General features: G+C 37.0%; 1 protein-coding gene across 4 annotated transcripts in view; it reads left to right on the forward strand.

Annotated features, from left to right (window-relative positions):
* NLGN4X (neuroligin 4 X-linked) overlaps positions 1 to 25,414 on the forward strand; it is a 188,136-nt gene that overhangs the window by 153,015 nt on the left and 9,707 nt on the right. For all 4 annotated transcript variants that reach the window (XM_064437401.1, XM_064437426.1, XM_064437409.1 and 1 more), the window contains 2 exons: positions 18,628 to 18,813; positions 20,680 to 21,469. In XM_064437401.1, the coding sequence (XP_064293471.1) occupies positions 18,628 to 18,813; positions 20,680 to 21,469 (976 nt within the window). The remainder of the gene's footprint in view (positions 1 to 18,627; positions 18,814 to 20,679; positions 21,470 to 25,414) is intronic.

Genomic DNA, 25,414 nt, shown 5'->3' on the forward strand with positions numbered 1-25,414 from the left:
ATGTAGATAGATCAGAAATAGCTACTTCTGGGGATCCAAATAAGAAAACATATTCACAACTTATTTTTTTTCCTCCCAGATTATTTAGTACTTAACACTTTATAGTCAGTATTCTTTACAAGCAGGATAGTGTGGAGGGGAAAAAAATAGTGTTCTGTCTAGTCATTCCTAGATATTATTCTTTCTGCTGAACAATAATCTAGGGAGGGACAACATGCAGTGAAAGTGCTTTTAGTGTGGTTAACGATAACTTTTTTTGTTAACTTTCAGAGGACTGAGAGCCTCTTAAAATTAAGATTGTGTTGTTGAATATATGATAGTAGGGAGAAATGTGTCAGATGAAGATGGTTGAATTTTCTGCAAGCACTTTTCCTCTCTTTTCTTCAACCTTATGAATTCCTGGAATCAAAGGATGGGAGCAACCAATCATCTCTGGCTTTCTGTAGAAACCAGCACAAAGAGCTTAGCCAAAACTGTAGAAAGTGAACTCCTGGTCTTCAGAACCGGTTTCTAAAGAAACAATTACTTCTGTCACCTTCTTTGGTTGAAAATGACAAATAGAAAATAATATTTTTTATAATACTGTTTGAAACATTCAAAACATGAATAATTAATGTTTCCAGCCATTTTTTTTTTCTCTCCAAAATAATATGTTTCATAACCAGAAGAATACAGGATGGAAACAAAAAAATCCATGTACTCAACATTTACATTTCATAAAATAAGATGGATATGTGCAAATACAGAAGCATTTTCAGCTTTTCTGTATATTTAATGCATCTTTTAGGACTTTCTGTCTTAATCTTTTACTATCTTAAAGAATCTGAAGGCATCAGAATGGTTCCAGGAAACAAATATTTTTTATTTTATAACCAAATTTAATCAAATCTGTTCATGCTTCTCAGATATATTTTCTCCTATGGACAATCATTTCAGAACATCTGACTTTATCTCATCTGAATAACCAACCTAATGTCTGGAAATGGTCATACTACCCTTTATAAATTACTTCAATATTTTCTTTTGTTGCACAGATAGATTACTTTTTTCATCATTTATGCCTGGTACTGTTGGGTGATAATTATATTCTGAGAACTATTTTGCTAATTTTTGAGCATTGCAATCTCTTAGCTTTGCTTAATTTGTAGATGATCTGAGTTAACTTCAACACACTAAGGATAATTTTTTTACTGGTGATACACTGAGTGTAGGTGGATCAAGAGTATGTGCTGCCTTAATGCATGCCAGTTAATGTCAGAAGGAGAGCTGGATTGATTCTGCAGGAATAAGATTCATGTGAGAGATTTTAATAGCATGTTTCATTTTTTATAAAAGAGGTGGTAGTACAAATTAGGATGTGAAATACCACAGATTTCAGAAACACGTTAATTGCTGTCATAACCTTGCCTAGACCTGACAGGCAGCAGCAGTCTTTCCAGCGGTCTCTCTGATCTGTGCTATTTCTCAAGAGGAATCTTTGTAATTTCCATCTTCCTCCTAATTTCTTTAGAGGGCAGTAAGTGATCACCTCCTTCCCTGCTCTTTCAACACCACTTTTCTGGATTGGAAGATGAGTCCCATCTGATACACCTCTGAGGGCGTTTCCCTTGCTTTCCCCTGGTACATGCATCAGAAGGTGCGGAGGTTGCAATTGCTGTGCCCTTAGAGATTAGTCCCATTAAACTTCTCTTGTCAGCATGAAGAGTGATTCCTTCAGTGGCAGTTCAGAGCAGGAGTGCAATTCAGTGTTTTAATTTGCCCTCCAGAAAAGGGAGGTGGGGTGGGGGTGGGTTTCTCTCTCTCTCCCTCAATAACTATAGAAGATGTTATGAAGATTGTTCTTCCTTCACAAAAATGTGCCCTGTGAGTAGGATCCTCCTACTATTTGTATCTCTGTCTAAAAAAACCCAAATTCTCAATACTGTTGTGAATATTTTCTAGCAACTGATCAAGGATTTCTGTCATTTTGTTTTTGAAATGTGTTGTGTGCACATCTCTCCCCAGTGTGCATTGGGGAGAGGAGGGGGAGGGTATCCCCAAAATCACCTCTGAGAGTAGGGGATTGTCTCTAAGAAAACAGAAAAACTGAATACATACTTACAAAAATATTAAGAGCTAGAGCATAATTTGCAGAAATTTAGAAACCCCAGAATGTGTTCTAAAGCCAATGCTATTTCAATTTCTTTATTCCAGTATTTCTAGGCTTCTCACGTGGTATTAAAATCACTACATGGATACATAAACACAAACAGTGTTACAGCTAAAACCATCAGGCTGAACAAAGTTTATCCTGAGATTCATAAAGAAAGAGTTTTAATACTAGAGCATAATAATTCATCATTGTTAGCCTTTATAATGGTTTAATGGTATAAAACATATACTATTAATTAGTGAAGTAAGCACAGAAAAAAGCAGCAAAACCCAAACCCAAGTACAAATATACTATTGGGAAAATCCCACATTACCTGGAAGATTAAATTAAACAAATCTAATTGTCATTTTCTTTTTTAAATTACGACTGTAATAATTGAAAATCTAATTCCTCCCTAAGGCCAGAGTAATTCTATTAGGAAGCCATTATATAGCAGTTAAAGAAGTTTATGTCATGCCTATGAAATGTAGGCTATTGTAGTGTGAGCTCAGCCACCAACAGGTGACTTTTATATCAAAATGTCCAAAATTTACAGGTTGGTTCCTTCCTCTTATTTTTAGTGATAAGATTTGCCTCACCTGTTATTACAACTTTGATAGGACAAAAAAATCAAAGAAAAGCACAGAGACATGAATAATTAGATACAAAGACGAAATATTGCCACATAAGTAAAAAGTGAAGAAGGAGTAGGACAAAATCCCATCAGGACTACATCATAGAATAGTTGACTTAACAAGTCCCTTTCCCCACTCTAATTTATCTTTATGGTTATACTGTTGTTTATATATTATATTTTTATGATTGTATATTTCTGATTTATGCCTATGTATAGTATGATTGAGAATAAGCCTAACTGAATGCCATGTAAAGTCCTCAAAGCAATACTTAATTTAAAAGTTAACAACTGCAAAGTTGAATGAAGAGTATATATATCCTCTAAATCATCAGAAAAATAGTCAAGACTGATACAAAACAGCAAATAATTTACCTGTTTTGTTAATGTAGTAGGGCAAGATTGATCACAGTCTTCCAAATTTATTCAGAGCTTTATAGAAAACTTATGAAAGAATGTGTTAAAACAAAGAAGCAACTGCATGTTTTCATTGGTTTGAGCATAACGTATTATTATTTTCAAATATCTTCTTTTTTTTTTTTTTTTCAAGTTGAAGAAATTCTTCTGTTTACCAAAAAAGCCCACTTAATTTATGAAACAACTTTATGGAAGTTGTTTGTCAAACATCATAGTTATAGATATTTAGTTTGATGTTTCTCTAGGAATTCTCTAACTTAGAATTGTCAAAGTATACTTTAAAATTCTTAGGATCTCTGTGTGTAAATGATTGGATTAATGAGAAGTGATAAGAAGAAGTTTATACTGCTTTTTTTCTTTTTAAGAGAGTAATTGTGGCACATAATAGTTTTATTGTCAAGGTAAACTCCTCCTTAGAAACACTAATTCTGAATACTCTGTGTGTTTGAACCTGCAGCAGAATAGATTTAGTTCACTTTGTTAGAAATGTGAATGCTGAGGTACATTACTTAAATCCATTTATTTTGCCAGGGGATTCATGATGTGCACAACCAATCTGAGACAATCTATTTTAATATACTCTGTGGACTTCAGTGTCAAAGACTTAGAAAATATAGTTTTGTTAAAAACTTCTTTTAAATAAAAAGAACGTAAATTTGCATATAGGATTTGTAGTTCCTGAAATATTACCTTATCTTAGTCAAGTCTTCTAAAGCTCTATTTTGAATAGTAGATGGAGATAGAAGTGCACGAACGATTTTATTTTTCTAAAAATTTTATTTTAGCCATTCATTTTAGGCCTTTCAGCACAGGCAACATGTATGAGATGTGTGAGGCATGTGAGATGCAGTGGCAATATTGCTCTCATCTGTGGCTTCTGGCATTGGGATGCTTGCTGAGGGCCCTGTAAATCACTGGAAGAATGAAGTTGAGCTTTATCACAGCCTAGTAAGCCCACCTATAGCTGCAGGGTCGTAGGGATACAGACAGGCCTTGGGATACAGACACCTAAGACATCCTTACACGCTAACCAGACTTGTGGTCAAAAAGATTAAGTACATCCACATGTGATCCTCCTGAACTCTGCCATTTTGGTAAATTCAGCAACAGAACAGTATTTGCAGTCTTGTTTACCAATTAGGTTTAATTAAACACAAAGTAAGTTTAACCATTTATCAACCATGTTAAGAAGGAAAAAAAACTGGAACACCAGAAGATATTCTATTTTTCTTCAAGCCTTCCTTAAAAACTAATGGCAAAGGAAATTTGGTATTGGAATATGCCAATATCCTCTGGTGTAAAAAATAGTTACATGTTCTATGTAATCTGGTGCTTTAATACATCATGGTTCTGTTTAAGTGGGAAGCTTTGCCCACATCCACTGACAGGGTTCTTCAGCAGGCATCTTAGATGTTGCATAGGAAATTTCATTTTAAAGGAGCATTTAGTACAAAAACCCTAGTGGATCAAGATAAAGAATTATGAATCATTTACTGTCATTGAAAACCATTTATGCTATGCTGTTGTCAAAGAGGTCTGTATAGTATAATTATTAATCATTTTTAGAATATATATACACAGTATGTAGCATAAAAAGTCTTTTAATAATAGTCTCACTTTTCAACTTTATTTTTGGGTCCCAGGAATTTTATTAAAGGTTTTGCCAGTGATTAGCCCCTGACAGACTAGCGAGTGGTAAGGTTAATTTCTCCGCAGTCCCTTTCTTCAATTCTTTGTCAAGGAGCTGAGCATTTTTCAGATTATTAAGGATATTATGAATTCTAGGCAAATATTATCAACAGAGCTGATTTGTCTACTTTCTCAGAAAACCCTACTACATGTTACATGAGCTTTCAGAACAGCATGCTATTTACTTTATAGGTTATTGACACCGTACTTCATAATGGTATGCACCACAAAAAAATAAGGCAAAGGCATTATCAGCTTTTTTCAATAAAGAAGTCAGAATGTAATTAGCTTCTCATAACAACCATTTGTAAAGATTAAACTAATGCAACATTCCTGCTTATTTTTAACAATTCACTATTAGCTTAAAAATATGTACTTACTTTCTGATGATTTAAAAATCCACTGTACTCCACATTGTGAAAAGCTCAGCTCTTAGGTAAGCCTAAACATAGTGTTATTTATGATGCAAAATAAATGCTTATGAATTTTGTTTCACTTAATAGTAAATTTTTTTTGAAATTAAAAACACAATGGAAGGTAAAGAAATAGTGCAAGTCCTTTACTTATGCAGAGTCAGTTTAGCTTTTAACGCAGTACCGTGTGTGCTTGTTTTCTGTGCTTATCAACAACAAGCATTTTGCTCCACCAGCGTTCAAAGCATGTTTTTGCAGGCAATGTCTAGAATTGATCCATATCCAATTGATGGCTCCCGCGCAGGGCGCTGATGAGTGTCCAGGCTTCAAGCCAGCTGAATATTACCAACACAAAATCTCTTTCCTGAAAGAAGAAGGGTCAACTTGGATGCTTTTTTCATCATAGATTAATGGGCACTGATGCAGTAGCTTCTGCCTTTCAAATGCTGCTGAGTGAATAATAGCTGGTGCATTGGGCCAGGTACAGTTGTTTTATTCCAGTTCTGTGCTTGTAAGCATAATAAAGGAAGCAACAGCAGCCACAAATAACTGAGTTGAAGTTTGTGGACATATTGTGGACATATAATGAAGTGTTGTGTGATCAATGTCATTCTCTCAAGTTAATGGTTAAAAAGAACTTGCTCTTTAAGTGTATATATTTGCTATTGTGATAGATGGCAATGCACTTATTCTTCCTTAAAGCCCTAAACTTGAAACAAAGCATTATGAAAAAAGAAGACTCTAACTGGAAAATGAGGAGTTTGTTCTTTTCATCTGCTTAGTTGCATAGTTATTTCCATCCTAACTAAAAAAGGATAACTTTAATTTTAATAGCCTTCTAATCCTGAAGCTGTTATTCTGTATTCTAGATGTATAATATTTTGCTTTCTTTTAATATTTCTACCAAAAAAAAAACCAAACCAGAAAAAAAGCACAGTTCATTAGAGCCTAAGCCCTCTAAATATTATGCTCTGTTTGCTAGTTTATGGGAATGGGGTTTATACCTGAGAACAGGAAGCAACACAACCCACTGAGGTAACTCGTGTCTGCTTCTTGCAACTGAGAATGGTGCTTAAGAAGATAAGACAGTTGTCCACGGAGCAGAAGACAAGTGAGACCATTGCTAATGAACATTTGTTAACCATCGCCCTCTTCCAAGTGGTCAGTCCTCATAAGAAGTCTGCCATTTGAAATTACATAGCCTTTTATAATAGATTAGTGATGTCAGGCTACCTATCAGGAAAATATTTTATATTAGATGCTGCATTCTTTTCCTTGCATTGTCCTGTTTTGCATTTAAAAGTGCTTACCTCTGCAAGTACTTTTATCGTTGTTTTTTTTTTAATGAGTGCCTTGTGCGGTATATTAGTTGTTCAATATGTGTTACTCCTCTGCTTTCTGATGTTTTGCTGAATTCATTCTTCTAACTATGCATGCAGCCTTAAGCTCAAAATAAGACACACAAGAGAAAATGTGAATGGAGGCACAAAAATTCAGCTTCTTTTGAGGGACATAATTGCCCTATTTTTTCCTGTTAATAGCGGGGCCACTCTCCCATCAGATCAGCTCACTGGAAGTCACAATTTTTGCCAGCTACCTCCGTGTCACTGATACATTTTTGAGGCTTTTTTGATCACTGAAGATTTTTCCCAGATCATCTGTTCCAAGGGGGATGAACGGTGCTGATCTGCAAATGCCTAGGACAGTGTTAAGGGTGTTACAGACACAGCTGCAGGAGGCCATAATTAATCCCGAACTGGAGTGACCCTTGCCACATTTTTTTTGTTCTGCATTACTCCCTTCCCACTATAGGTCCAATGCAGAGAATGAGCATTATCCTACTTCCAATTCTTTGCCATCCATTGAATCCTTACACTCAGCTGGTCTCTGTGAAAGAGCTGGATGTTACCTGTAGGGTGTCTGTTGCACCAGTATGCGTCTGCCTTGACTTCATTGAACTCACAGAATCAAGGTCACTCTGCTACGCTTATTAGACAACAGTGTTATTTTATTTAGTTATTTAGTTTATTTATTTACAGAAACATACAATTCCAAGTGTCTTTCCATTGGAAGTAGTGGGCATCTATCCAATTAATGACAAGTTGAGTGAAAAGAATTGTAGGCAATGGGAATAATGCACTCTGACTGGCATGCGAATAGTCCTTATCTACTGTGTACAAAATGCTAATTCTATGCAAAACATCATTTTCTAATAATTTCTTTCAGTCAAGATGAAGTGGTTAGTTTTGATACAGCTAGTTGCCATCCAGTTCTTAAATAAGACAGCAAACAGCACTATTCTTACTGGAGAAGAGGAGGCTACAACATAAGAAAATAAAACTAGAGTCAGAAGGTATATGTCAGTGTTGGTGACTACTTCCTACTGCTAACAGAATTCACTGAAGGGCCACTTGGGGTGACTCTTAATTTGGTTGAATACTAAACTGAATATATGGCTTAAGAGGACATCTGCCTTTTTTCAGAGGTAACAGTACCATTATACTAACAACCTATTGACCAGTAGAGAAATTTCTATTTTGGTGAGCTTCTTTACAGTTCAATGGAAACTTATGAGTGTACAGTGCAATTTTATTTCTCTTAAAAGTAGCATTACATAAAAACAACAAAAACTGTTTGGTAACTTTAAGTACTAAACAAAAAATAACCCAATGAAGTTCCTAACACTGTGAGCCCTTATTTCTCATTTTCACAGCAACTTGTAAGCGCTTGTTTTTTGACACCAGTATACTAATGCAATAGTTTTGTCTGCTTAGTCACGTGGTGTTTCTCCTAGCAAGAAAAAATTACACCTGATCTCCTATAATCCTTTTATTAGAAAGATTCAAATCTTTTGAAGATGACAATTAAAAATGAAAATCCCCTTGCTGTTTTTACAGCTGGTTGCTGTTTATATCATGCAGGTTAACTTTTCTGTCATTTTTAGGGGTAAACTTAATGTCTTTGCTTGGTAAAATATGTAAATTTTTTTTTCCGGTGTCCTGTCAGGTTTTCTCTGTTATGAATGACCAGATAAAGATGTTGTCTCTTCATCATAACATTGGTCTTTTAGTTGAAAAAATCAAAAGTATGTTAATTTAGTCTTAGTTTTTTGTAGGTTTCATCTATATTTTGTAATAATAATAATAATAATAAAATTCCAGCTTTCATAGACCGGCGGCATGCCTCTTCTTGATGAAATAGGCACTTCTAAAAAGTGTCCAGATGCTTTAGAAGTGGACATCTGTGCCACAACTATGAAATAATGGACTGGGTCTGGCTGGGATGGAGTTAAATTTCTTCAGAGCAGCCCCTATGGTGCTGTGTTTTGGTTCTGTGGCTAATACAGTGTTGATAACACACCAATGTTCTGGCTATTGCTGAACAGTGGCTGCACAGGGCCAAGGCTTTTTATTTTTCTCACTCTACCCCAGGGCCAGTAGTCTGGAGGTGGGCGAGAAGCTAGGAGGGCGTGCAAGAATTGCGACAGCTGACCCAAATTGGCCAAGGGGGTATCCCATGCCGTATAACATCATGCTCAGAGGACATAACATCAAAGGAAGAAGTGGGGTGGGTTTGGCTTCCAAGCAGCTGCTGTTCAGACACTGGCTAGGTATCAGTCTGCCTGTGGGAGGTGGCGAGTGATGTCCTTTTCCTTCAGTTGTTTTTTCCTCTTTCTTTCATCTGTTACGCTGTCTTTATCTCAAACCACAAGTTTTCTTGTGTTTCTTCTTTGCCTTTTCTCCTCATGTGTTTCTGGTGGGGGGGTGACTGCACTGAAGATTTGTGGGTGCTTTGTTGCTGTCCAACACAGCACAAAAAAGTAGTGGCTCATTCAGTTGTTTTTCTGTACTCATAATGCATTTCTTTTGTTAAATGCCTTTGGATTTGACCATCTAGATCAGTGGTTAGAGAATATTTTCAAAGCATAGGCTGACTGAGTACACCAGGTATTTGGCAGTTTCTTCTCCAACACACACAACTTTTTTTCACCTTTTTTTTTTTTTCCTGGCAATGACATTCTTAGAGCAATTGATTGATTTTAGCTTGGTTTGTTTTGGTTTTAATCAGGCTGTTTATAATGCATTCAACAACAATCTCTTTATTGGACCTGCTGTTTTATTGATTGTATTTTATCTAAGGGCAGGTTTAACTTGTGAATATTTAGATAAATAGTAAGTAAGAAGACAATAGATCAATGAATGTGTTCTGCAATGTTTGTTGCTGTCATCTTTATTTACTATTTTTAAAAAAATCTACATTAATAACAATTTGGAAAAGCTTTTTCAGTGACACTTCATATAAAGTTACGTGCTACTCATCCTGAATAATGACAATAGAATTGAATGTTGAGAATGTCTCCAATCTCTAACGCTTTAAATAACATTCATTGGCCTAACCTCATTGCACAATAAATTCAGGGCATTTTACAATGAATGAGGCAAATTTAAAAGCAGTTAAGGTGTCATGTACAAATTTCAACTGGATTCATTAAAACTCTTTCACTGTAGAAATATCATAATTGTTTAACTGAAGGAAACTTGTTGACCTCCCTAGTGCTCAGAAGAATTTATGCTCCCTAAGAAGCTTTTCTCTGTTTAGAAATGTGTATAAAAATAGGTTTTAAATCTTGTTAAAATACGTCCCATTGTCTTCTCTCATTCTTTTCCCCCTAAGTGTTTTTATAAACATATGCTATCCAGGACATTTTCAAAAGGCTTTTATGTATTTAAGACTAGATATTATCCTGAACTGTAAAGAACACACTATAGATTTCAGTACTGAAGCAATATAGAAGCAAATAATAATATTCTCACTTCACCCTCTCTCTGACCTATACTTTTGAACTGCATGTGGTAATGAGGTGTTCTTTCTCGAAAACACAACGGAAGTAATTTGAAAGAATCCATCAAGGTAGAATCATAAAAGACTGTTTTCTTGCTTAAGCCTGAGTTAGAAAATTGGACTAAAGACATCACTATCCTTTATATTTTACCATAATTTATTGACTCATATGAAAACTGTAAGCTAAGTTGTCTTCACTACGTTATTCTCTTCGCTTATAATGTCTTGAGTTAAAATTTAAATGCGTGTTATCTGGAGCTGGGTAGGGTAAGCAGCCATAGCAGGCAGAAATTTCTTTCTGTGACCACTACTTCAGAATAGCAGGCCATATACCGCCTGAGTTGCTCAATGTTAAAAAATTTGTTTTGACAGTAGCACCTGCAAATTTCAAACCATTTTGCAGGTGAAGGAAAAGCCTTATTGGTTTGTTTTCAGGATGAAGAAGTATCTGTGTAACGTTATTTCTGCACAGGCCCATACATTGCCACTCCACAGTCTCCCCATTTGTCTTAGTCATTAGTTAGCTGTCTTGGACTCCTTCCGCACAGAGTGGGTCTGTGCAGCGGTGACGCCTGCTCAAATTTGCATGGGCCATTCATGGTGCAGGAAAAATTCAGCAATGTTTTTCTTCCTGCTAAATGTGTGCTGAGGACACCATCATTCCATCTTGTACGCCACCATCTTTGCAGTAAAGTTTAAATAGTACTGTTAAAGTTACACATAGAGTCAAAACAAAAAGGAATATACAGTTATACTGATTCCTATCAAAATATAATCTAGCCAAGCATCCTGTCTCCAAACACTGTTGAGGCTGTTTGGGGACGGTTAGGGAAGGGTAAGCATAGGACAAACTTATGTCATAATTCCCTCTAATACTCCTCTATCCTCCAACTATTTATATCTCAGGGACTTCCTAAACCAACTGTAGTCTCTATGTACTCAGTAATCCCCAATGGATTTCACTTCACATTTGAACACTTTCACATTTGAGTTCAACGTGTACACTTTTATAGTGGTAAATGTGGTGTGTATAGCAAAAGCTATTAGAAAATATGAAGACTCTGCTATATGCTCGCCGTTTGCTCTTTGCTTTAAAAAAGCCCTACTCTGGCATTTCACAAATGAAAACAAAAGAAGACACGATTGTTCTTCAAAGCATAGCCTTTTGTATCTTATAGTGCTTATGTCATATTTCTGATTGGATACTGTACAGATCTTATTTGTGATAACTTTGCCTAACAAACAAATTGCAGCAGGCTGTACAGGTCTGGGCAGCAGTCGAGGCATTAAGACAAAAGAAATATGAAGCCAGAAAATACAACAGAGGCTTAAAAAGGAAGCGCAAACAGATTAAAATACGCTAGCTTGTTGATTTTGTACAGATTTCCTGATGATTAATTTTTCATTGTGATACCTTGTCTGTTCAATGTGTCTGATTGTTTGGTATTAGTTTTTATGTAAGGGTGATGTCTCAGAAATGAAACATTTTGTTTTTAAGAAAAATTGTGAAGGGCAGAAAAGGAAGCAGAAGTACTTCGTTTGCAGGGAAGAGTGTACCTCATTTCGAGTGGCAGTTTTAAAATTGACTGTATGATAAAATCACATAATCACACAGAAACACAGAATCACAGACTCAGAGAATCACAGGTTGGAAGGGACCTCAGGGATCATCTAGTCCAACCCTTCTGGGAAGAGCACAGTCTAGACAAGATGGCCCAGCACCCTGTCCAGACGACTCTTGAAGGTGTCCAATGTGGCTGAGTCAACCACTTCCCTGGGGAGATTATTCCAATGGGTGACTGTCCTCACTGTGAAAAATTTCCCTCTCGTGTCGAATCGGAATCTCCCCAAGAGGAATTTGTGTCCATTCCCCCTTGTCCTCTCCATGAATCTTCCATTATTTACATTTTTCCCCCTTAAATGGGGAAAAATACCCCAAATATAGCTGGTTAGCTTTCTACTTTGTGGTTATTTAAATCTTAAAGTCAGTCCAATTTACCAGTAACAAATTGTATTTGTGAATTTTGATACTATTCTGAACCAGTAAGAAAATGCTGGCTATCACACACCAAATGAACCTTGCCTGTTTCCACTGGGAGATTTTATACTATCAGTATAAATTTAGTAGTACAAAATATTCTTCTGTGAGAAAAGGAAAAATTTTTTTTTTTGTTAGTATTGAAAAATGTTACTGAAGTACCTCAACTGCAAAAAATCACAACAAGGGAATCTATATCATATTTTTAGTCTTCCTAGTTTCTCCTTAAGGTTCTAATAATTTATTATCTATTACAGCCTGGCATGGACAACAGAGAACAATGTTTGCACCCATGTGACTATGCATATCAAATGGAAAATTTTAACATTAGATTTAAATGAGCATACAGCAGCTCATATTTAAACTGAGAAAATAAAAGAAATGAAGTAAATATTTTTGAAAAATATAATGTATTACAAGTGTTTTTGATCATTGTTACCACAGTTCCACTCTTCTCATAGAGCAGGCAACCTACTTCCATTACACATGCCTTTATAATACAAGCTTTCCTTTACACCTGGTGTTGATATAGGAATTCAGATGTCATTGCTAACCAATGTGGAAGGGATAAGCAAGGAAGCAGTGGAAAAAAAATCTAAAGGCAGAAGTGCAGCTCAGTGTCTAGTCTCCTGCTTCCACTGCTTTTGGAGCAAACAAACAGAAAAGAGGGAGAAAGGGAGAAAGGGAGAAAGAAAGAGAGAAAGAGAGAAAGAAAGAGAGAAAGAAAGAGAGAAAGAGGGAAAGAGAGGTAAAAATTTTTATTATTTTACAAGAATGAGAAATCAGTACATAGGAATAAAATAAATGCAAATTGCTGCAAGATTGTAGTTATCTTGGTGACTGTATTTATCTCTAAGACTGAAGCCATAGTTTTCAGGTCATAATTTACTGTATTTAACATAATGTCGGTTGTTTTCTTTTTTACCTTTGTCTATATTTTTTCCTAAGTGTATGCATTTTAATTATTTTTTCTGTTCTTTTTAAAGTGAATTTCATATTCATCCCAAAGGCTAGATTAGTAATTCCTGAAAGATAACACCTCCCTTTTTCTGCACAGCTACTTCAGAGCAAAAAAAGCAATGAAACATGTCCTCAGATTGAAACAAATTCCTCTTCACTTTTTACTGGTTAAATCGAGGAAGTCTGGAGTGAAGTTAGGGGAGTCGTTCAGTATTTTCATCTCGTCAGCAGACATAGCAGAGTCTGCCCTTTTGCCAGTCTATCTGTCTTGAGCAACAAGAACCACGAGTTCTAGAGATTACTTTATTCTCTAGGTAGGGACTGCTGTCACCTAAACTTGCCTAAAAGGTAGGTGTCAGGTCTAAGCTGGTCATCTATTTTTGTCTGTTTTCTATGGAGAAATAAAAGTACTTTGATGGGAATTCAACCAATCCAAAGCTAGATGTCTAAAAAGCTAAAGCTACTTTTGAAGGAATTTTTTGTCTCTTCACAGTAGTTGTCAGGTTAGTGCAGAAAATATTACACAAGGCACAGAGTTTTTGGGTGGCTAAAGTTAACAGTGATCCATACATCCTTCCATATCCCCTCTGATCTAGAGCTCTATGTGACACAAAGATGTCAGTTATGATTGATGTTGCTTCTCGACATATTCTCGCTATTCTCCTCCAACTATCTATTCAATGCCCATAAATCACCACATAACTTAAAGTTAAAAAGACTTTTTTCTAAGTGTTAGGATAGATCATATTCCAATATCATATTTAATATAAGTAAAATCACAGAATCACAGAGTCACAGAATCTTAGGTTGGAAGGGACCTCAGGGATCATCTAGCCCAACCTTTCTAGGAAGAGCACAGTCTAGACAAGGTGGCCCAGCACCCTGTCCAGATGACTCCTGAAGGTGTCCAACGTGGCTGAGTCAACCACTTCCCTGGGGAGATTATTCCAATGGGTGACTGTCCTCACTGTGAAAAATTTCCCTCTCGTGTCGAATTGGAATCTCCCCAAGAGGAATTTGTGTCCATTCCCCCTTGTCCTCTCCATGGGACTCTGTGTAAAAAGGGAGTCTCCATCTTCTTTGTAGCTTTATAGTTGTTAAGCAGCCTACTTACTTATTCACTTACCTGTACAAGGTCCACAGCTGAAATGTGGCTGCACCGGAGCCTGCTCCGTGCAAAGTGAAATTCCGTGGTTGGAAGCATATAATTTTGATCCTGAGGATGTCCACACCAGCATTGTAATTCAAAGCAAGAGTGCATTTCCACAGAAAACCTCAATATTGTCACCACCTCCATGCACATTGTTTCACATTGCAGAAAGGCTCTGTAAAGTACAGCCTGAACACTTCCAGGTGAATCTCTGCTGGAAGGTGTGCTCCCCCTATGCAAGATGTCCACCAGTGGTCATTCATTCAGCCCATGGGACTGGACAAGGATTAAGCCATAGTAAAAAAAAGTATGTGAAATGTATACAGTGTGGACATCAGGGCCAACTATTCTATTCTAGACTCCCTGTTGCAAGTCTGCACAGCATGCTAACAAAGGGATGACCTCCAACCACGAGGCAAGGCTGGAGCTGGACGGAAGTAAATTGTCTGTGTGGGTTTTATAGATATTGATCCCTGCTATTTGTCACTGTGGATCCCCAAATAATTTTTACTAGTCAAGGGGAAATATCACCACTGCTTTTTTGGGGTTTGTTTAGTCTCTCAGTAAGATTTCTATGGCATAGTGGGAAAACCAACTACAAAGACGTAGGGATTTCCTCTTGTGTAAGCAGGATCTAACGGAGATCTGTAAACAGCTTTGTGCTTTCACTGCATTATTGAAACAATCTAAGTGGCAACATGTAGCTTATGAGTCCATTAATTTTTAAAGGCTGTGGAAAAGGAAAATTGCCAGTAATCTCCATTTGTAGTCTTCTTCCTCCTTGACTGTAGCTAATCTAGTAGGTTAAAACTAAAGCATTCATCTAGAATGCTTCCCTTAATAGAATCAGAGAAAAATAAATAAAACTGTTACCTCAAACCCCTCAATTTAAACAAGCATCATGTGAGCTCCCGCTACTCCTGACCATCCACCCATTGACCCACACTGGGAAAAAGACAGTCCATGAGGGCCCCTCCCACGCCAGTGGCGTCCCTGTGTGCCAGCCCACATGGACAGCCCTGGCTGGGTGCAGGCACCCCACAGCAGGGTGCTCTGTCCAGTCTGGAGAGAGTTTGCAATGTCTGTGGCAGCTTCTCACGGTGTCAAACCATGTCCAGCCTCTGCCCACTTCCCACCTCCCCCACTCTACTTTTACAAATTGCATGCTACTTTTGCCCTTCTTTTCAAGCTGAACTTTGCTTCAGAAGACTCTAATTCCCTGGTTACTACTCAGTCCAGCTGGTGGTCATCTTTCTCTCTGGCACAATAAGCTTGGAGCAAATGTTCTCTAAGACAATTTGGGGTATTCCACTCAACACGGATGGGATGCACTCACATTCCTCTTTTTCAGCTGTTGCTGTCCATGGCATTTTGCATTGGGAGAACCATGTGGTCACCCTTCCAAATCATTATTTAAGGGACGACAGATTTGTGAAGTCAAGAACTGAATATTACTGTTAATGCCTTTCTGTATCATTATGTGAAAAAAAGAAAAAGCTCTTTGTTTTCCATATTCAACTATTGCCATCCCTTCCTATTTCGCATTAAGTTAGTGAGAACTTCCAGGTTCTATCAAAACCCCAGACTAATGATTTTCAGATCACAGAATGCCCTTCAAATCATGCCAAACTGTACAATGGGAAATATTTTTAACTGCACTTAAAGACAAGTATGTAAAAGTCTCAGAGTAGAAATCCCTATCTCAGAAAAAAAAAAAAAAAAAAAAAGCTGCATTCCTCTTTGTGCAGGATTTTAGAGTGACACATGGAGATGCTGTTCTGAAACTTTCAGAGTGGCCACAGGAAAAAAAAAAAAAAAAAAAAAGAATAATAATCTCTTAGTGTTGCGTATTTCTGGACAAATAGTTACTCCTTGCCTGAATTTATTGAAATGGCTTTGAACAAATATTTTGATCTGGTATTCAGAGCATGAAAGAAAATATATCCTCATCAACAGATGTATGAATTCAGTTTGTGTCATGTGGGGCTGACACTTTGCAATGATGATTAGTTTTTAAATTAAGAAAATTTGTTCTTGCAGTTAATGAGAATCAGCAGAGAACTGTGGAAAGAAAAAAAAAATCTTCATTCATCTAACATCAGATATTTGTTGATTGTAGTTTTACTCAGTCACCTTTTAGTACATTTGGAAAGAATTCAAAATCACAGAGATAACCAGTTTTAACTTTTGATGCTGCTAGAAGAGCTAAAATGTGTTAAGGCTCTGAATATTAATTACCATACTGCTTTAAAGGTTACAACAGTCACTTTCTCCCAGGGAGGTCATAGTTCTGATTGAATAAAGGCTTAATTATAGAATATTATAGAACATTGCAATGAGCTGCAGCAACAAAGTCAGCAAGTAGGTTATTCTTTCTTTGACAGTCCTAAAAAGACAATAAAGGCATGTGAAAAAGAGAAAAACACATCTGTTAAAAAAATTGAGGCAATTACGGATTAATAATTTGTTTGTTTTTTCCCCATTGGATAGAAGAGAAAAAAAAGATGTTACTGCTATTCTAATTCCCATGCTTACCATTATTAGAGACTCTTTCATGAGGAAGTTGTATCAAATGCTATTTAGCAACAACATGATGATTCATATTACTGCAATTGAAGCAACTGTTTTGTGAAAAATACAGGGACTCATCAGACACTTCCTGACATTAAATACCTATTAATAATTACTAATTAAATATGAAAAAGATTCTTTTGGATACAAAGTGATACATTCCATTCAATCATGCCTAACCGCGCATGCAGAAATTCATGCCAGCATAAGGTAGGCCATCTAGCATTCCATGTTTAGAGTTTAGTCCCTCTGTGATCTTGTTTTTAAATCTTGAGGCTGGATTTTGCATCTCACTGTAGGAATTTTACTCTAGAAAACATTACAGAAATACAGCAGTGAATGTACAACACACCTAATTTCTTCTTTTGTCTTGCCTTTCCTTCTCTTCTGCTTCCTCCATACGTGAATCCCTTCCACCTTGTGAATTTTCATTCTTGCTATCACTGAAAAATAACTACAGCCAGTGCAAAGTGATCTGTTCCCCTTTGCCAAGGCAGGTGAAATGTATTGCAAGGACTCTTTTTCCCTAGGGACCTCAGGTTTCCCTTGCAGTCCTTCCTAGGATCATGAAGGTCTTGTCACAGCAGGCTAAGGTGGCTCAAGATTAGAGACTGCCTCATCTAAAACTGCTCCAGGGCTACAGATCTCCTGAGTTCTGGGGCCCTCTTCTGGCAAATTTGTCTGAGCTGATAATTAGCTTGGAAACACCAGCCAAGTGTCCTTGTTTTGTCTTGATAAGCAGCTGACAGTGGTGCCTAAATCAGTAATGTGTCTCTGAAAACTTCCATATGCTGTAAGGTATTTCTAATAGACTTCTGACTTCCAGTTGTCTGACAGGTAAAGGTCTGTGGGAGTTAAAAAGAGGAGTGTGAGTACATGGCCTGATGTGGTAATTTGGATGTAGCACTAGGTCTTAACTGTGAATGATAGGCAGCGTGGATAACTGCAATATTTCACCTTAGATGGTTTCAGAAAAACAAAATTAATCTCAGTCCTAGTCTTTTGGTAATTTTGTTCTCAGTTGCAAGACAAGCAGCAAATGTGTCATGCTTTGTTTCTAAAATCTGATAACTACAGTACAGGAACAAAAAATAGGAGCACAGCTTTCCCAGCAATTTCCAAGGAAAGAGACAAAACCTGTTTTGTTCAGATAAAATCTCCCAGCCAAAGGCTGAATTGCTGAGGATTTACCTGCTATCTTCCTAATAAATATCCTCTGTGAAATTGGAGTGTAATTTTTACCTAGACCTTTTTCCTGTTCCTTTTGCTATTTTCTTCATCCTTCTTTTTCTACTTTGGAGTATGTCTATCCATATCACAAGTACAATAATTTAGAGAGCTATGTAGTTCAGGACCATTTTGGTCCATTTTAAGGAGCATTTAATTTATGTTAGAGGGCCTTGTTCTCAGTGGAAGACTGGGCTCTCACTTCTTTGCACAAAAATTATTTCCTAAGTTTTTGTACCCTACTCACAGTTATCAAATGTTTAAAATCTTCAGTCTGTACTGTTGCATTGATACAGAATTATTTCAAAAAGGAAATAATGATTTTTCACAAACGTGACCTCCACAGTAGGGAAAAACAAAGCAAAAGCAAACAGCATACAGAATGAGTTCCACTGCCTGCACTGGAGACATTTAACTAGGACCATGACCTTTAACAAAGAGAAGAAAAAAAAAAAACAGAAGATGAAAAGGTGGGAAGATACGTTGTGAATATGTGGACACCCTGTAGCTAACTCTGTATCTGGTGAACTAAAATTATCTTTTTTTGCCTTATAGGTTTTTTAAGTACTGGGGACCAAGCTGCAAAAGGCAATTATGGATTGCTTGACCAAATCCAAGCTTTACGTTGGATTGAAGAAAATATTGGATCTTTCGGAGGAGACCCAAAAAGAGTTACTATTTTTGGATCTGGGGCAGGAGCTTCCTGTGTTAGTCTCCTGACACTCTCTCACTATTCAGAAGGTAACAATCTTCTGAGCAAAGCACTTTTTTTAATTATTATTATAATGTAACAAAAATGGCCATATCAAGTAGGCTGAAATAGAATTACCTGAGGTCTGTAATTTTTGTAAAATACCTACTAGCTAACATTCTGGATTTGTATTAATCAACATAAATATTTTTATATGAAAAATTAAATGCTATTATAGCAGAAATTCCATGCAACAAATGCCATGGGCAATATACTTTTTCTAGCTTTATCAACAATCTCCACTGGCTCTTTTATCAAAGAATTTGCCCTAATTAAAATGGAAAAGAGCAGTGAACTTTTTAATCTTTTACACACTCTTGCCTGCATTTCCAACATGTATTCAGATGTTTTCTTACTTCATAATAACATAACCTTATTAAAAAATGTATTTAACTCCCCACAAGCGCTGTGTGATCCTACACAGAGTTCTTAAGATTTTGGAGGTGTTTGAGCTGTGGGATTTCTACCCTCAACACCTCCCCCCCCCAAAAAAAAAAAACAAACCGACAAACCACCAACCAGCCAAACAAGAATGCACAGCACCAGTACTGAACCATAAATAATCCTGGTGATAAGACCAAATCTACAAAGAATTTCTAAGAAAAGACAAGACCAAAATATCTATTGTGTTTATAAGTCCACGCTACTTCTATCACATTAAACCAGACAGAAATCATGGCAGAAGATGGCAGAAGACTAAGCCCTAGCAAGCAATTGTAGCACATCTGCTGTAAACACACCCCATTTGGAAATACATAGAACAATTCCTGACAGTTTAGTCTGTTGATACAAATAGGGTGCGGTGAATAACTATTGGTAAGCCATGTCAAAATCAAGCAGACGGAACCATGAAAACCTTAACTAATCACTTCGCTGAAGTTTTGTAGCGTGCGCAGTAAGCAATCATCACAAAGGTATATCTACGACAGCAAGTTTTTCCCATAAATGCTTCAGTGTCTTTAAATGTTTTTGTGGCTGTTGCTCTCTTTGACATTTCAAGAGCTTGGCGGTAGGGACCATGTGCAGAAGAGGCCCAGGCATTTTAGTTTAGGTTTAAAATAGGCCATTTTAGTGATCTTACCAGGAAAATACAGATTCCCCAGTAAGTTCCAGTTGCTTTTAAGTGCTCTGGTGACACAAAGAAGCTCTTTAGACTAGGTCTTTCATAGTAGTACATATAAAACAACCAGAAGAAACTACTGAATGTCATCATACTCTCTTCTGAAAAAAATGTAAATATATTTTAATTCAGCATATAGGCAGTGCTAACACATACACATACAAAAATTAGGATGGTAAAGAAAAAATGTCAGAGTTGAAGGCTCAAGCCTATTAAATTGATTTTAGCAGAGCAGATTTTTTCAAATTATATGATGCATGGCTTCTGTGAAGGAAATGAGAGTATGTAATTTTCATTTGACCTTTAAACTACTGAAGAGCGCCTTTAAGAGCGTCATTTACATGGTGAAGAGGATATGATTGCTTGTAGCTGCCACTCCTTTAAAGAAGTTTTTACAGGACTACCACTGTGCTAAAGCCAGGGGACTTCCATTAAAGATGCAAGAAAACTACAGTACAAGCACAAGTTTTGTTCTTGAAACAGTAACCTGCAACCTTCATGCTTAATGTGAAAGAGTAACAAGAACAAGAGAGATTTTAATTAGTAACCGATTAGAGATACTACAGAAAGGGAGCAGTGAGTAGAATATATGGAAATTGAATTGAAATGTAGGTATATGCATCCTTTAGTTATTGAATAATCAAAGTTTTCTTTGATTAGTGAAAGCTGGTTTTATTTTTCTTTAATTTTTTTTAATATGTAATTGGATTTGCATTTAAACAATTTGCACCTGCAGGTTTGTTCCAAAAGGCAATCATACAGAGTGGAACAGCCCTGTCCAGCTGGGCAGTGAACTACCAGCCTGCCAAGTACACTCGGATATTGGCAGATAAAGTGGGCTGTGACATGCTGGATACCACTGATTTGGTTGAATGTCTTCGGAATAAGAATTACAAAGAACTCATTCAACAGACCATCACTCCAGCCACGTACCACATTGCCTTTGGGCCTGTGATAGATGGAGATGTGATTCCAGATGACCCTCAGATTCTCATGGAGCAAGGGGAATTCCTTAACTATGATATAATGCTGGGTGTGAATCAAGGGGAAGGTTTAAAATTTGTAGACGGCATTGTAGACAATGAAGATGGTGTTTCCCCCAATGATTTTGACTTTTCTGTCTCCAACTTTGTGGACAATCTATATGGGTATCCAGAAGGGAAAGACACACTGCGAGAGACCATTAAATTCATGTACACTGACTGGGCAGACAAAGAAAACCCTGAAACAAGACGGAAGACCCTGGTCGCTCTTTTTACAGACCACCAGTGGGTTGCTCCAGCTGTGGCTACTGCTGACCTGCACGCTCAGTATGGGTCTCCAACATATTTCTATGCATTTTATCACCATTGCCAAAGTGAAATGAAACCCAGCTGGGCTGATTCAGCTCATGGTGATGAAGTCCCTTATGTGTTTGGGATTCCTATGATTGGCCCCACAGAACTGTTCAACTGCAACTTTTCCAAGAATGATGTCATGCTCAGTGCAGTAGTTATGACATACTGGACTAACTTTGCCAAAACTGGGTAAGTTTGACCTCCAGCTTTCCTTTCTGTTGGTAACATACTTCTAAAATAGTCAGTATCCCATAGCAGTGGCTTCAAACCCTGATCTTGCAGCAGTATTACAGCACTATTTGCGTAAGAGAGAAGGTAACTGGGACTTATTCATATTTAATAGATTTTTAATTAGTGTGTTCCCTCAAACTATTTTCTTTCAGTAGCTCACTGAGAATAATGATGCACTGTATTTTTTATTCAAAAAGTAGGGCAATTATTAAGACAAAGCACGTCTCAGGGAAAAGGCGGCTCACTAAGATACTGAAAAATCAGAGGCAACATGTCTGCTACTTGAAGAAGGAACTGTCAGGCAGATAGCACTTATCTGCCAGAAAAGAAAGGAAGTTCTTGTTTTTAGCGACCTTCACAGGGATGGGGACTCAGGGAGGAATTGGAACAGAGAGGCAGACACTGGAATGATTTTTCCCTCTGAGGGCTCTAATGGCAATAATAAATACTTGACTGGAATGAAGAAGAGACTGAGATATAAATTTTGCTTTGAGAAGGTTAAAAAATTAAATTGATTCTGCTTACAAAACAAAATAAAGACATCAGTGTTTTGCTGAAATAGAGTTGTAAACATTAAGGAAAGAACCCTCAAAGCAGCTTAATCTGAGAGTGCTATTAATAATTTCTGTCCTCTTCCTATAACATTCCTTTAAAGAGTATTGCAGTTTTTTTACTTGAGCAGCAAGGGCTTTTTTGTTAACCTTGAGTCTTTGGTACTGAATTAAAACAAAGATACTTGTGGCACAAAGGGGCTGTAAATCTTTCCAATAAATGTTTAATGGCAGGATTGGGCTGTGGAAACTGCAGCTTTACTGCACTGCAGTGAATGGTATGCAGCTATATAAGAAAAATGCAGAGATGCTTAGTGTGAAACACTCAGAAGCTTCTTGCAGCCTTTAATGAATCCAAGTGATGTTCAAGGGAGAGAAATTTTGCAGTTTTAACAAAAACCTTGAGCATGAATTGCGTAAAAAACAAATGCTTCAGGTCAATTTATAAGACAAAAAGAAAGCTTTTCTTGCCCTGCATTTTAGACAAACAGGTGCTTTTGCATGCAGAAATCCCACAGTACTGCAACAATAGTGAATGACCTGTGGAATACTTAGATGTATTTGGCAACAAGAACAAGAAGTCATCAGTACTAGGATGGGTAAACTTCAGGATAAAATCTTGGTTTATGGACAGAGAATGCCTCATGCTGGCTGTACTGTACAATCAGAAAGGCGACTATACAATCAGTCTGTCTTTATTTTTATAGATGAAGTGTCACATATACAAAGAGGTCTTGAGATCCTCACAAATATACATCATTGGAATTATTATGGAGTTGCAAGATCTACACAGTCTCACTATTATTTACCATTACCTTATGACTATTCCCTGTAGTCATATTTAAGCAATTTTTTGAGGCTGAGAGGAGCTTCTCACAGCCCCAGCTGCCACCATTACTCATAATTGCAAGCGCTTTCCAGATGTTGCTACTTGAAAGCTAATTTCAGCAGGCTATACATGCCATCCCCCAGTTCTCTGGTTATGAACCCATTGTCATACTACACCTAAAGGCACAACAGTTGCTTTGGGAGAGCCATTAGTCATTTCTGGAACTTTGCCATTGCTGATGAGACAGGAATGGGGTATGTCTTCTGTTATAAATTTGCCCTTTTATAGACAGTGTGAAAGATGTATCATTAAAAATGAACTCTAGCTATAAAATTTCAGTTTTCACAAGGAAAAGAAAAGAGTAACCCAAGATGCATTACCTTGCTGGGTTTTTTCTTCATTTAAATGAACCGTGATTAATTGTTCTGGATAATACAAGAGAACGCTTGGAGGAAAATAACATTTTAAGATAACATTTGCCCTGCACCTCTGGTGCCTCCAATGGAAAAGGGAAGGCTGTTGCACCTCAAGCCTAGTGCAACAACGGACTTATCTGGAGTAACCGGTCTCCTCTCTACCCTCCCACATGCAATCTGGAATCCATGTGGCCACTCAGGTTCTCCAACTGTCAAAAAGATTGGTTTGTTTTAAGACTGTGTTGTTGGGGGCTTTGTTTTGAGTTTTTTCCCCACCCTTTTTTTAACCAATCATTTTCAGTCCTTATTCTGATAGAATTTGGCTTTCTTTGTGTTTGTACCCATGTCACACATATGAAAAATCTGTTAACTGCAAGACTTTATTATTCCATGTTTTCCTGTAGGTGAGCCTTGAACATTAAAACTGCAGATTTATTTGTTTAATTTTAATGTCTCTGAGACTTTTCCAGTCTTGATGACTCTCCCACAGAGGCTGTGTCCAGGTACTTATTGTATAATTACAGCTCAGGTGGTGCATTGTTCTGATGGACTGTGCTGACCTTTTAACTGACATGCCACCCACTGCTAAAAAACAAACATTGTTTAATGGGCCTACTGTCATGTCTGGGTTTGGAGGGCAGGTCAATCCTGTAAAATCACTAGGTGTCAAAGACACAGCATAAGGCACAGTGCTTTTATTGTGTTTTACTTTGAAGTCAGTTACTGAAGCTAGTGACAGGAAGTGACAATTAAAGTGACTGTTTAATGGCAAATGGATCATGTTTGAAATGAATACCTGGAGGCTGCGTTTTGCTCATCATCCGTTTTCTACCTTTCTTTCTTTTTTTTTTTTTTCATTAATGTTTGTTTTGGCCTTTTCAAAACTATGTTTCTAATATACTTTAGAAATAGGAAAGCAATTTATTACAGAGCAGGTGTGAGAAACTACATTTGGGATACAAAAATGACATCAAAATACCTCTTTTCATTCCACTATGTGCAAAATTATATGTGAGACCCTCATTAAGAGGTACACTTAAAGTTTCAGTCTGCTGCCAGTAGTACTATCCTACCTGTAATGGTAATTTTATGTGTTCAAATGTTCTGTTAGTTAGGGCCATGTTACATCCTTTGCAGATACATCAGCAGGAGGATGAGTGACATTAGGGGATGCGTGCCAGTCCTTCACACATAGTCTGCCAGCTACACTTGCAAAGAAGGATTTGAAATTTCATAGAGTAGATACGAAACCATGCTCTTATTAGAGGCACCTATTGGGTTTCTAAAAATTACCCTCTTTTGAGGAGTTACAATACTCTATTTTTGCTCCCATTCATCCAGCTCTACCTAGGTTGGTGATGGGAAGGATAAAGTTCTAAAGGATGTATCCTTGTTTTCTTTGTAATTCAGATAAATACTCCTGAATTATTTTACTACCATTGATTCTGAAGAAAAGGCCTAAAGGATATATCCTTGTTTTCCTTGTAATTCAGATAAATACCCTTGAATTATTTTACTACCATTGATTCTGGAGCAAAAACCTAACGGAATTATTAATGTTGTCTATGTTTTATATTCAGTTTGGCTTCCTAAAGGAAGACACAATTAAACTTTCCATGATTAAAGTGTACTTTCAAATCAATTCTCTGTGAAATCCTTTATGAGGTTTCTGCATTTCTTTTTGATGCTTTTGTCTGAAGAAATAACTGTCTCCAATGGCCAATCTGTGTTTAGTCAAACAAAACAGTGTACTTATGGTTTGCTTTCCTTAGTAGTTATAATAGCTGGCTGGGAGCATGGCAACAGTGGGACCCGATGATAAGTGAGGTAAGGAGGTAAGGGAAAATATGCTTGTGTACCAGTGCTTCAGTCAGGAATAGCTGTGCCATTATAAATATTGTGACAACATGAAAAATCAGTGGAAGCATGAAGAAATGCCACACAGTTTCTCTCTCTTTTTTTTTTTCCATATGGAGAAAAGAGGACTGCTGAAAGAAAATAAGTGAGCAAGGGGCCTTTCAGTGTCTCGGAGACAGACTCAGTATGTAACTGTTAAGACATTTTGCTCTCCAATGAGGTTAGAGAATGACACAAAAGAATGACACAC

The sequence above is a fragment of the Phalacrocorax carbo genome, chromosome 1 (assembly GCF_963921805.1).
Source record: "Phalacrocorax carbo chromosome 1, bPhaCar2.1, whole genome shotgun sequence".
NCBI lineage: Eukaryota > Metazoa > Chordata > Aves > Suliformes > Phalacrocoracidae > Phalacrocorax > Phalacrocorax carbo.